A 13,166-nucleotide genomic window follows, 5' to 3' on the forward strand; every position below is an offset into this window, starting at 1 on the left:
AACAATGCTACACACGAGGCCACAGTCTAAGCCAAGGCGAATTTATACAAGGTGGTGTTGATGGCGAATCTGAATTTCCGCCGCGGTACTTCCTAATGTCAAAATGATGTGTTTGTTGTAAACAAAGCGAATTCATACTACAACAAACACATCATTTTGACATTGGGAAGTACCGCGGCGAAAATCTAAATTCGCCATCAACACCACCTTGTATAAATTCGCCTTGGTCGAAGCAACATGCACTGGTAGCCTCAACGGTTACCTCGTGTGTAGTCAGCATAAGAGATCAGCTGTTTTTATTTTGTTTATGTACTTTTTGCGCCCGCCGTTTTCTTTTGCCGTTCAAACTAAAATAAGCAAGTTCCATCAAAAACTCAATCATAATCACTTGAGTGAAAATTTAAGCGTTTTTGTGTGATAGTAAAGTTTTATTTAAAGCAAAGAAGAAGTAATTCAAAGTAGTTGGTAAAGTTTTATAAAAGCAAAGAAGAAAGAATTCAAAGTAGTAAAGTGAATAAAAAGTGATTTAACTAATGTGAACAAATTTTACGGGGACAGCTTAGTCTTTTTGAAGCGAAGCCTGGAAGCTAGAAAGGTTTTTGAGCAAAAGGTAAGCTTAATTTAAAATTATTTACGTATAACTATAGAACGGCATATCGTAGAACTGCCATATTTTCGGTTGCTTCTTATCGACTACATATCGGATGCAACGTTGAACGAAAGTCCCATTCTGATATTCGTGGCATCTAATAATTGGATAACCGTTAGCGAAACACTTTTTCCTTGCGCTAAAGTAGACGCGTCCCATTGTACTTGACATCGTATCGTTGGCGGCTTGCAAGCAGTTTAAGAAATTTTGCTCGCAAGTGCATTTCAAGCTGAAAAATGTTCATGTTTATAAAATGTCTTTTATTACCGTGTATGTATGTATGTATGTACATATGAGTGCTTCCATGATGTCCCTGCAGGGAGTGACGTTAGCTTATACCTAACTTTAGTTGGTTTACGCGAACACTAGTTCTAACTGTATATTTTGTTCGAAAAAAGCTAACTACTTTTGAGGGGCGATGGCCGCAAAAAAGTCAAACCTGGATACCTCTGTATTACATGTCAACTAGCTGCTTGTGGACATTAAATATCAATAATTGTAATTTTTTTTTTTTACATTTTTATTTATTTAATTTTTATTCAACCTTGCATATTCTGACATATTCTGCAGTAGTTGGTCCTATATTGGAATTCCGTCAGACTTAACATCAAAAAGATAATATAAAATTTCAAACTTCATTTTATTTGTCCTGAATTCGAAAAAGAATTTGTGAAGTGGAGAAAAAGTAGTTTTTGTATGAGGATTTTTAAATAGAAACTTATAAAGAAAACAACCTTCCGATTGCGTCTGCATGACTCCTGCACGACTTTACAACTCACTTTAAGTTGGTTTTGTCATAGCTAATTAAAAGTGAGGTATTTATCAAAATCTAACTACAAGTCGGTTATTTTTAACAGCCGATAATTTTTCACTGCAGTGGTCGGTCGTGACATTCGTACGAATTTATGGTTAAATAAATCGTACGAAAACAGAAGTCCCTTATGAAAAAAAAAATTGCCGTTGTGTAGCTTTAATACCGTACTTTAGAGGACAACAAAAAAATGGGGCGATTGGAACACTGGTGTCGGGAAAATCGATGAAAAGGAGGTCATAGCGGACGTGACAAAAACCTCAGTGGTTTCAGAGTTCATGTAAATATTAGCAAAAGTGCGAATCCTGTGATGTTTTCCTTTCTTAAACATTCTTTAAATAAAGACAAATTACGGACCATTACAACCAATTCATATTTAATCAGAATCGTTGTTGGTTTCACTTTAAATTAAAATGTGATAACGGACGTAACAGATTTTACCCATATACAATATTTTTACTAATAATACATATACTTTTACTCACAAAATTGAGTATACGGTTTGTTCTTTGTTAATATTCGCAAAGATTTACATGCTAAAAATTTTTTGTAAATTTTGTATTAAAATATGGCTTGTACTTTAGTAAACCTTATTTAAAACTATACGAAAATTAGGAAAAACTATACGAAAATTAGGAAAAATCTGCAAAGTCTCAGCAAAATTGCAACTTTTTAATAATAATTTCAGAAATCAGGTTTGCAGTTTTATAGCCTATTTAAATTTAGTATAAAAATGTTCAAACTTTAAATGTCTAAAAATTCGAGTTGATTTTTGAGAATTTTTTCGCTGGCTGTCCTACGCATTTGGTCCATATAAAGTATTTTCAGAATTTGCTTAGAACAGTCTGTAAAAAAAATTCTAAAAAATCAACGCGAATTTTTCGACATTATAATTATATAATTCTAATTATAAGATCTATAGAAATTCGCACATTATTGTTCTAAAATTTAAAGGGCTATAAAAGTGCATACTTACCTGATTTTTTTTTTTAGTTCTTATTAAAAAGTTTGCAATTTTGCTGAAACTTCGCAGATTTTTTCTAATTTTCGTATACAGTTTCACACTTGGATTTAAATAAGGTTTACTAAAATACAAGCCATATTTTAATAAAAAAATTTACGAAAAATTTTTAGCTTGTGAAACTTTGCGAATATTAGTGTCCGTAAAAAGTTTCATACTTTAATTTAAATGGGGTTGCTAAAATATAAGCCATACTTTAATACAAGATTAGCAAACAAAATGTTTGCATGTAAAACATTATTATAAAAAAAACCGTATAATTTAATATTTTGTTAAATTGTTTTCACTTCTCCACCGTTTCGCCTTTTCATAACCTTTTTTCACCATCTTAATACGAAATTTAAAGTTATAAAGTCATTTGAATCCATTTATTTGTATTTTTAGTTTAAATTTTCATGGAAACACCCATATGCTATTGCGATCCATTGAGGCATACTTACATACAGAATAAGTCCGTGCTGTTCAGTTCGTATAAAGTTTGCCCTGGTTCTAACATCTCTTCACAGTGGTCGTGAGCGCGACAGCATGTGTCCGTCTCACGCTGTGTACCCAAATCATCGTAATCTGCAGCGCTATCACCAGGACCACACCATTTTGTTCCTGGTACTGTTATGCCAGTGAAAGGAAGTGGTGGTAATGCTGGATTGTTTATGTCTTCATCTTCGAATATAGACTCATCTTCGAATATAGACTCATCTTCAAATGCGCAGGCAATCGTAGCCAAAAGAATGAACACTGGAAATCCAAATTTAAGGCACAACATGCTGTTTAGTGAATTGTTAATAGACTGAATTATGAATGCAAAAAAATCACGGTCTCAAGCAACTATATATCTCAGATCATTCAGAAAGCCTAATTAAACGTGAGCGGGACTAATACGACATATGACCTTGCGACGAAATTTCAGTTTTACGATCATTCAATATTTACTTAGGCATACAGAGTGGATTTTTATAAGTACATATGTACGTACATACATCTTGCTCATTTACTAAAAGGCTGGCATAACTCAAAAAACGATATAGCTCCGGAGGCATGTTTAAAGTTTTCAATTTAATCGCAAAATGAAGAACATTGAGCTGCATATTCACTTCCCACGCGGAAACTATACAATAATTATTATGCACCAAATTTTTAAATAATATGAAGCATTCTATAACGAGTACCTGCGCATCATTAGCTCAAAAATTAAGTTTTTTGAGTTATGACAGTCCCTTAGTCAATGAGCGATATGAATACAATATTTTCTCCACCATGCAATTTGATGCAAAAACTAGGCCCGTGAGTTATATCCGGATATTCGAATATCTGAAATTACGATTATCCAGATATCCGAATAGTGTGCTGATATTCGGATATTGGAATCTAAAATTTTACGAATCCTTTCAAATACTTTTTTGAATATCCGTATAATCAAATGAGCGGATATTAACGAGATATTCGCATTAGAAAATGAACAAATTTTAAGCGGATATCCGTAATATTTGTAATTTATCCGTATCTATCGACTATCTGAACGGATCTCCGAATATACGTATATAGTCCCAACCCTAGCAAATACAAGATGTATGTAGTAGGGATGTTAATTTTTCGGCTTTTTCCGATCTCGGGATTTTCGGGATGGCATTGTCACAATTCCGGGATCCTGGGATTGGTCCCGGGATTTAAATATTCATTACTTTTCAACAACTTGAATCGAAAAAATTGCTTCTATATTGTTTGAGAAGCTCTCTTACCAAGAAATAAATAATAAATAAATGGGTTTGAAACCTACTTTTTTATTTAAAGTGGCGTTTTTATTTTATTTATTTTTTCTCTGAAATCACGATTTATTTTGAAGGACTTTATAACTTCAGATATATGATTAATTCCAAAACTTGCTAAGAAAAATCAATGCAATGTAGAACAAAAATATGGATAACAAATGCAATATGAAATCTTTTTAGAATTTAAAAAATTTTAATTTTTTGGATTCACAAGAACGAATAGGTAATTTTTAAGCTGACAAACAAATATTGCGAAATTTCAAGCATAAAATTTTAAAATTACATTTTCAATATTTACCAGCCCTTCTGCACCAGAAACTTGAATCTGTTTAAATTCTACAGGATTTCCTTATTAATTTTATACCCATACTTCTTCTCTAAGCACATTTCTATGCATTTTTTAAATAATTTTTGGATTACTGACGTCAGAGTGAAAGACTAAAAACGCAATTTTTTGTATAATGAGCCAGACATTTATAAAAAAATATTAATTATTAAATTAAAAACGAAATATAGCCAATACTGGTCAAGAAAAGGAGTTTCTATTATTGCCATCAGTGCAAATTACAAATCCCGAAAATCCCGGGATTACTTACAGTATAAAGGTATGTATAGATAGATAGAGGTACTAAAGCAGAGGTTCCCAAACTTTATTTTCTCTTAGACCCCTTTCAAAACTTTACTGGTTTCGGTGGACCCTTCCCCATCTAACATATTTATTCCCAAAGCTCACCAAAAAATGTGAAGATTAGATCTAAATATGAAAATTCGCAGCGTGCGTGAGTTCCAAAAATAAATTCGGAGTGCCAAAAATAAATATAAAATATTTTCTTTCGTTCTATTTATTAAAATAATGTGAGTACACACTTGCAAGTTTTAAAAAACAGAGCTCGTAAAGCTATCAAAGTACTATCTCGCCCTGGGGTTATATTTTTTAAGAACACTCCATAAACTCCTCACATGTTCGGCTCGCCCCTGAATTTGCTATTTGCAAGAAGTTTTAAAGTGATGCGAAAAATAGTTTATCCCCATTAACTTCGAAAAAGATCCCAGATCAGTGCTGGAATTAAACCAGCATTACCCCTCAGGGAACTCAGCATTATAGACACAAGTGCTCAAATTTCTGCCGCCAGCAATTTCCGCCTCGTGCAGCAGTGCACTAAACACCACTCAAAAAAATTTAAGTTAAATAAAGAGGCTATCAAGCAACCATTTTGGTTATTTACTATCGAAACAGGATACATTGTCGTGGACCCGCACTTACAACTCGTGGACCCCCATATTTTTTTAACGCCAACGTAGACCGCCGTCTAGTTGCCCGTGAACCCTTGGGGGTCCACCTGGACCACTTTGGGAGTCACTGTACTAAAGTAATATGCACGTAAAAGCTTTGCCTGCAATTACATGGCCTAATGGGATTTCGAGACCGGCCATAACTTAACTCTGCAATTAAACAAGAAAATAGAATAAACAGATGATTTGGAATTTTTTCATCATACAATCATTACTTTCGACAACACAAGAAATTTTAATAGTTATTACCAGGGAACGGATTTCTAGGATCTATTTAAAAAAAAGAAGCAAAATATACTAGCAAAATAGGCTGGAGAAGGCTCTTGAAAACGCTAACAAATCCCAAAGGGGAGAAAAAATTTTATAAAAACCGAAAAATAGACAAGAAACACGAGAAAAATTGTAAAGACTAGTTTTCTAACAAAAAACATTCTTTGGTTAGACAAAATTTTAAACGAAAAAAATCAATCCATGTAAAAGAGGAAAACAACATAAATTTAAAATGCCTTTTTTCAGTAGTAACGTGTTTTTAAATGATAACATTTCGTTAATCTGTCGAAAAAGTAATAAAAAAAATAAAAAGAAGCTGTATTTTTAGTCTATAGAAACTTTTACTTCATACATATGTAATTATTTTACATCAGTCACAAGGACCTATCTGGCGGAGTCACAATTTTAAATCTTTTTAAATATTTTTATGAAGATTAATTGTATCAGCTTAGTTTTTAATGAAAACGAAAGTGTAAATTTTACTACACAAAAATTGTGGCTTTGAAATTAATTGTTTTGGCTGAAATTCGTCTTTGAGTGCAAAAAGTTTAAGGATTTTCGATGTCCCACAAGCGTCAGTCATTCAAGTAATAGTTACAAAGAATTTAGGATTCCTTGGTATTTTTTTAGAGGAATTTTATAAATTCCTTTCTTATCTTTGTTAAAAAATATCTTTTACTGTTGTACTAGCTCCGTCGACATAGTTTTTATACACAATCAATCACAGTCCGGAGTCATATATAATTACGCTGACCATATTTATGGGAGCCAAATACGGGACAAAAAAAATGTTCCAATTTTTTTCACAAAAACTTACAGATCTTAAACAGCATTCTTATAGTAACATCACAAATATGTAGGATATTTCTCTCGAGATTTTTACCCCGCAAAATTTGTAAAAAAATCGTGGAATTTTAGTGTAATAAAGTGCAAAGTGCAGTCGATGAGACTTACCGTTAATTTTTGGATTTTTTTTTGTTGCCGGTGCCACGCATTATTTTCATACAAATTATGTTCGACAATTTTTTAAAAGAGAAGCAAAAGAGCAGCATTTCCACACGTGTTTTCCGATTGTCTTGCTTCATGAAAATCAGCCACTATGTCAGCTGACACGACCTATGTATCTTATGGGATTTTTGTGTTAACTACAGCAAAAAAAAATCTTTTTATAAAGTACTGCATAGTCCTTTTAGAAGATGCGTTAAAAGATGCACGCAATTTTTAACAGAAATGTTCTCCGAAAGCATCGCAAACATTCAAGTATGCTTTAAATTTCGCTAATATATTAAACGACTATTATTTTATCTCCAACACTTCTCGCTACATCCTATAACTAAGCGCCCGTTATTATAAAGAGAATCATGTTCTCTTCACATTACTTAGCCTTCATTCAGCAATAAAGTATCAGATAAAAATGTGCTATAAAACAAAAAAATTTAAATTGAAAAAATCCTTGTCACTATTAGTTGAACCCGAGACCACCATTGACACACCAGGGTAAAAATTAATTCTTGAATTTATTTTCAAAATTGTTATATTTATTATTAAAATTTTAAATATCGAAGTTTAACAAAAAAAAATATAAGTAGAGTTCTCTAATTGATGCGAAAATGCGAAAGACAAAAATTAGCGTTTATTTTGTTGCTTTGCTGTGCGTTTGTGCGAAACGGCGCCATAACGGTGCCGTATGTTTGTTGTAAAAAACTGCCGATCAAAAAGTGAACTCTAGTATAGTGATTTTCAAACTGTTAAAGACACTACATTAGTCGACACGATAGATAGTAAGTAAGAAAAATACATGAATCAGTGTCTGAACGACTATCGTGTCAAAGTTACATGATGCATGCCCTGTTCATAGAGAAAATTACAATCATATACCAATATCCCCTAAAACTGGCTCATAGGCATGCCATTTTAATTAGAGGTTAAAGCTCCGAGATACCAGACACCGAATACGAAACAAATATAGGGCATCAAAAGAAATACAGAACATTTGGCGTCCCGTATAAAGTAAATAATTTACCAGGATAATGGGTCAAAAAAGAGGACTGTCCCGTATAATACAGGACGGATGGTCACCGTATATATAATAGATACATTTTTCTCAATTGATGAATTTGGGTCGTAAAAATACCGTTAAAAATTTGGTATACGTAATTTGAAAAAAAAAAAATGGATCTACTAATTTTGAATAGAAATATCTTTATCGTACATATTGAAATATTCACTCACCACTTTAACAAGAGGTTGAAAAAAGTACATAAAATATGGATACCTTTTCTGGCTCGACATTTGTTTAAGCAAAAAGAGCCTTTGTAAAAAATAAAAAAAATATAAATTATTTTGTCTCAAATTCGGCTGAGGTAAATATGGTGAATACAATCAAGTGTTTGCATGACGTATCGATAACAAAAACCACTTGAATCAGCGATTTCTCAAATTCTGTTTTTGTTTTACGTTCCCGTACTTCTGGACATAGTTCCATTTTTGGGAGAAAATGTTTCGCTTATTCTCTAATTACCGGATTCGGGCTGTACGGGAAGAAACCTTTTGTTAAAAAACGCGTTCGTAGTCAACTTCCTGATACCATGACATTTTTTTTTGTCGGTGTGCAGGATATAAGAGATCAGCTGTTTTTTTTTCTGGTTTTTTTTGTATACTTGTTAAGCGCGTAATTTTTCTTTGCCATTCATATTAAAATAAGCAAGTGCCATAAAAAACTAAATCATGGACAGTTTTTGTGAAAATTTACGAAAGAATTGAAAGTAGTAAAGTAAATAAAAAGTGCTTAAACTAATGTAAAAAAAAAATTACGAGGGCAGCTTTGCTTTCTTGATGCGAACACTGGAAGCCCGGAAAAAGAAGATGGTAACGTAAATTTTAAATTAGCTTGTTTTCAGTCTCTTTTTATTATTTATTTAAATTTCTTTCAAGGTCTAACGCCCGTAACTATAAAATGGCATATCGTAGAACTGCCATATTTTCGGTGGTCTTTTACCCACTTCATATCGGATGCAACGTCTTCGAAATGTCCCATTCTGATGCTGCCTGCATCTTACAATCGGATAGCCGTTAGCAAAACACTTCTTTCTTGTGCCAAAGTAGACGCGTCCCAGTGTATTTGACATCATATCGTTGATGGCTTGCAAGCAGTTTAAGAAAGTTTGCTCGCAAGTGCACTTCAAACTGAAAATTTGCAGGTTTATGAAATGTTACTTATTGCCCGTTTACATACATACATACATATGAATGCTAATGCAATCTATTGAGGCTTACTTACATAGGAAACAAGTCCATGTTGTTCAGTCCGTATAAAGTTTGCCTTGGTTCTAATATCTCTTCACAGTGGTCGTGAGCGCGACAACATGTGTCCGTTTCACGTTGTGTACCCAAATCATCGTAATTTGCAGCGGTATTACCAGGACCACACCATTTTGTACCTGGTACTGTTATGCCAGTGTGTGGAACTGGCGGTAATGCCTGTTTATATATGTCTTCATCTTCAAATATAGACTCATCTTCAAATGCGTAGGCAATCGTAGCCAAAATGAGGATAATGAAAATTGAAAAACCAAATTTAAGGCAATACATGCTGCTCAATGAGTTGTTAATAAACTAAATTTTGAATGCGAAAATTTCAAGCCCCAGGCTACTGCAAATCTCAGATTGTTCAGAAAGCCTAATGACCTCAAAAGTAAACGGGCCTGATAAGGCATGTTTACCTTGCGACGAAATTTCAGTTTTACGAATATTTATTTACTTAGGCATACAGAGTGGATTTTCACATACATATGCACATATGTACATTAGACTGCATCACCAAAAAAAAGTTTTCTCACCCTTTTTAAAACCTTTACAATAAAACTCATTTACGTCCCAATTTTTTCTTTATCAAATACCAACACATGGAATGAGGCTCGTTTCTTTTAACTTTCTCTTTCATGCTTTGAATGAGCTTATTTGCAAAGAAATAAAAAGGGTGAGAAAATTCCTTTCCTATGATATTTTTTCATATGGCTGAATCGGTAAAGTTTAGGCTGAGTTATTCAAGTTTTTTAAACCAGTATTTGAAAAAAGTTCAACAAACAGTATCAAAAATATCATTATTGTGATTCCGTTGAAATTTTTTTAAAATATATTTATGCAAATTTCTTAAGCTTAAACTGTTTTGTCGTCTCAGGTGACTTTTTGCAAAAAATACTTAAAAAAAACTGTTTATATTCATAAAAAAAACTAAATTTTTGGAGGCATTTTCGAATTGGTCCAGCTCACGTAAATCGCAATATTTTTGGGAAATCTTTCGGTGAAAGTCCTGAAACATAACAGATTTTAGAATTCCGGTGGGAAAACAGTACAGTTTGTATGGGGAGTGATGCAGTCTAATGTACATATTTATGTCTGTATGTAAAATTCTCTCAATTATGCAGTTAAATGCAATATGCATACATATAGATCTACGTAAAAGGTATGCAAGTGTTTACTCATCTGAAATATGTACTATTCCATTAAAGCTCCTGATTCAGCGTACTACCTCTTTTCTTTCTAGTTCTCCAGTTAAGGTGTTACCTTAATAACATAATAACATGGCATTGCTATAAAAATTGTGGGAAGTCATTTAACCTTAATTTTTTTTGTTAAAAGGTAATGTCTGGGAATGCAAAAAGTAATGGATAGCTCCTATAACTAAGCTGGCCAACCGTCCGCCTTTGAGGAGGATTGCCCTCCTCAAGCGTGAGTTGTCTTCCTCAAAAATTTTGTCCTCCTCTGTCCTCCTTTTAAGCAAAAATTTCCTCCTTGTCCTCCTTTTCAAGTTTTATAGCAGCGATGAAGATTTAAAGAAATTTCGTGCAGAATACTATTATTTCCTAATCGTACACAATCATTTTAATTAAAAGGCGTTTACATTGTTCAAGTTTCAGTTAAATGATGTAAGCTTTTGATTCAACTAAAGAACGTAAATCTATAAGAGGAGTTATAATTATAACAAGTGTAAACATCAGGAGCATGCCTTCTCTTTTCATCCAATCACAAAACGTATTTGTGCAAAAAACTAATTAGCGATTTGGCTACGTATAGATACACCACACTACCAAATATATAATAAAAAATAGCATCACGAAAATTGTACGAGAAAATAACTTTTATAATTCATCTTAGCATTACCGTGCATTACTAGCGTAATTACATATTTCCTTCTGATTGACTTAGTCTCTTTATGAGTATTATTACTAATACTATTGGGTTTTAAGTAAAAATTCTATTCTAAGTTAATTAATTTTTGGCTTTTCATGCAAATTGCTAAAGATTGTAGCATGTAGGTGCATGTCGTCAATAAAAATAAAATTTGACGTACTGGAAAAGAACCAAAGATGTATTTAATTTAGTACACCTAGATATAAAAAAAAAAACATAATTATTGGAAAGGGAAAAAATTAGATTTCAGAGACCTGCGTTATCCAATAGAAAACAGTTAAATTTGTCTACCATACTAAAAAAACAACCGCCACTAAGTTTTCGCGGAAATTAAAATCTGGTTGTCAAATTAACTGACAGTTCAGGGCTGGCAATATTTATGAAGATTACTTGCTGTGTCCAAAGGCAAAAGTATTTATCTTGATAATGTTATCAGGCAAAATTTTGCCAGTGGAGACGGCATATTGCTCGCTGCAAGCGATAGTTATCAGAGCTTTTATCTTGATAAATATTGCCAGCAATTTGATACTTTGACAGCTACATTTTCATTCGTGGCGGCAACATTATTGATATTTTAATATAAAAGCAAAAAGTTAGCTGTTTTCTATTCAAATAATTATTACTATGTACTTGGATGTGAAATAGCATATTTTATAACTTTTTTAAACGATTAAATCCGGCAAAAATATCCATCTAACAAATGCTTTTATCAAGATAAAAAATGCGCACGCATAAAATTTTGCCTCTGGTAAAATTTATATCAGGCAATAAAAATGACAGTTGGTAGGCAAAAACTTTTTCCTGCGGAGACGGGCCATTATAAAGCTCTGATATCTATTGCTTTCCATGAGCAATATGCTGTCTCCATTGACAATATATATATTGTCTAATAACATGACCAAGATAAAGCGTTTGCCTGTGGATTTAATGTTTCCACTAGAATTAAAATGTGTACGAAAAAAGATGCCACTTGACAGACTACTTAAAATGAGAATTTCAATTCATATTTCAATTTATATTGAATAAAATGAATAACACTGTCAACTAAAAACAATATGTAATATGTATGTATTTGCATATGTAAATGCTACTTTTTTGTATCTACTCGTATGAACGCACCAGAAAAGTAGTATTTACATATGCAAATACACATCGTGCAAGAGCGCTATAACTTGTTTGGCTTGTGTTTACCAACACTTTTTTTCACAATGGTAACTTATTCGTTATTTATGTGTTAAAATAACTATAAAAGACATTTTTTGGGTTTTCAAAATTCTCCGTCCTCCTGGAATGGTAAAAAATTCTGGTCACCTTAAGCTATGCGCACCTTGGTGTCATTACAAGCATTCCTCCTTTGTTTATTCTGATTGAAAAAGAGGCCTGCTGAAGCACTGTACGACTGCCCAATACGTACGGCCATAAGCATGAAAAGTGGAGTTCTTGGGGTCATTTGGAGGTTCTATCTGGGAGCCCACAATAGCGTAACGCTGTGGTGGGTTTCGGAACACGAAGGGTTTAAAGCAGCCCTGGGAAGGGAAAAAATCGAATCGTGGCAACACTGCATACATATTTAACTTCCCAATGAACACCAAAAAAATATTTCTCCAACCTTGGAGAAATTCATAGTTCTCAAGTTGATATCCAACATCTTTCTCCAACTCATCTCTAACCGTCGCGCAGATACGTAAAAAGTGATAGAGAAACGAATTTTTAATTATCAAGTGAAAAAAGTTGAGCTCAAACCTAAATGTTTGTTGGGTTTTTGCATTATTCTGCGCTTTTCCGTTAAACTTTTTATTTCCTGTTTTTTTTGCGTTTGCGTTTAGGTGCGTTCGACAAGTCAAAAATTTGTAATAGTTTTCCAAATTTTTACTGTAAGGCGTTCGATAACGACAAAAAATTATCCAACACACAAAAATTGGGAGAGCAAGCGTTCATTTTGATGCAAGAGAAGCGTTCATTTTGTACTGGCAAAATTTTAGTCAGCAAAAATTATCCAACATGAAAACATATGATCACAAAACAATTTTTGTAAACAAACAAACAAACATTTTTCGAGTTTTGGTATTTATATGCTTTTTGGCTGCCTGCTATGTGACTTTATGATAGCGCCAACCATGATACAAAAAAGAAGGTAGTTCCATTTAATGACATTCGTTGTTG

The 13,166-nt window shown here is 33.0% G+C and overlaps 2 protein-coding genes across 2 annotated transcripts; both read right to left on the minus strand.

Moving 5' to 3' along the window:
- Positions 1 to 559: 559 nt before the first annotated feature.
- LOC118745154 (phospholipase A2-like) lies at positions 560 to 3,258 on the minus strand. Its single transcript, XM_036478678.1, has 2 exons — positions 2,922 to 3,258; positions 560 to 878 (listed from the first exon to the last, which is right to left on the minus strand). The coding sequence occupies exons 1-2, from the start codon at positions 3,242 to 3,244 to the stop codon at positions 632 to 634; spliced, it is 570 nt and encodes a 189-aa protein (XP_036334571.1). The 5' UTR covers positions 3,245 to 3,258; the 3' UTR covers positions 560 to 631.
- Positions 3,259 to 8,684: 5,426 nt separating this feature from the next.
- Positions 8,685 to 9,499, minus strand: LOC118745155 (phospholipase A2 large subunit-like). Its single transcript, XM_036478679.1, has 2 exons — positions 9,091 to 9,499; positions 8,685 to 8,996 (listed from the first exon to the last, which is right to left on the minus strand). The coding sequence occupies exons 1-2, from the start codon at positions 9,399 to 9,401 to the stop codon at positions 8,747 to 8,749; spliced, it is 561 nt and encodes a 186-aa protein (XP_036334572.1). The 5' UTR covers positions 9,402 to 9,499; the 3' UTR covers positions 8,685 to 8,746.
- Positions 9,500 to 13,166: the final 3,667 nt, after the last annotated feature.

This window comes from Rhagoletis pomonella, unplaced genomic scaffold (genome assembly GCF_013731165.1).
Source record: "Rhagoletis pomonella isolate Grant_MI unplaced genomic scaffold, Rhpom_1.0 Rhpom_scaffold_00008, whole genome shotgun sequence".
NCBI lineage: Eukaryota > Metazoa > Arthropoda > Insecta > Diptera > Tephritidae > Rhagoletis > Rhagoletis pomonella.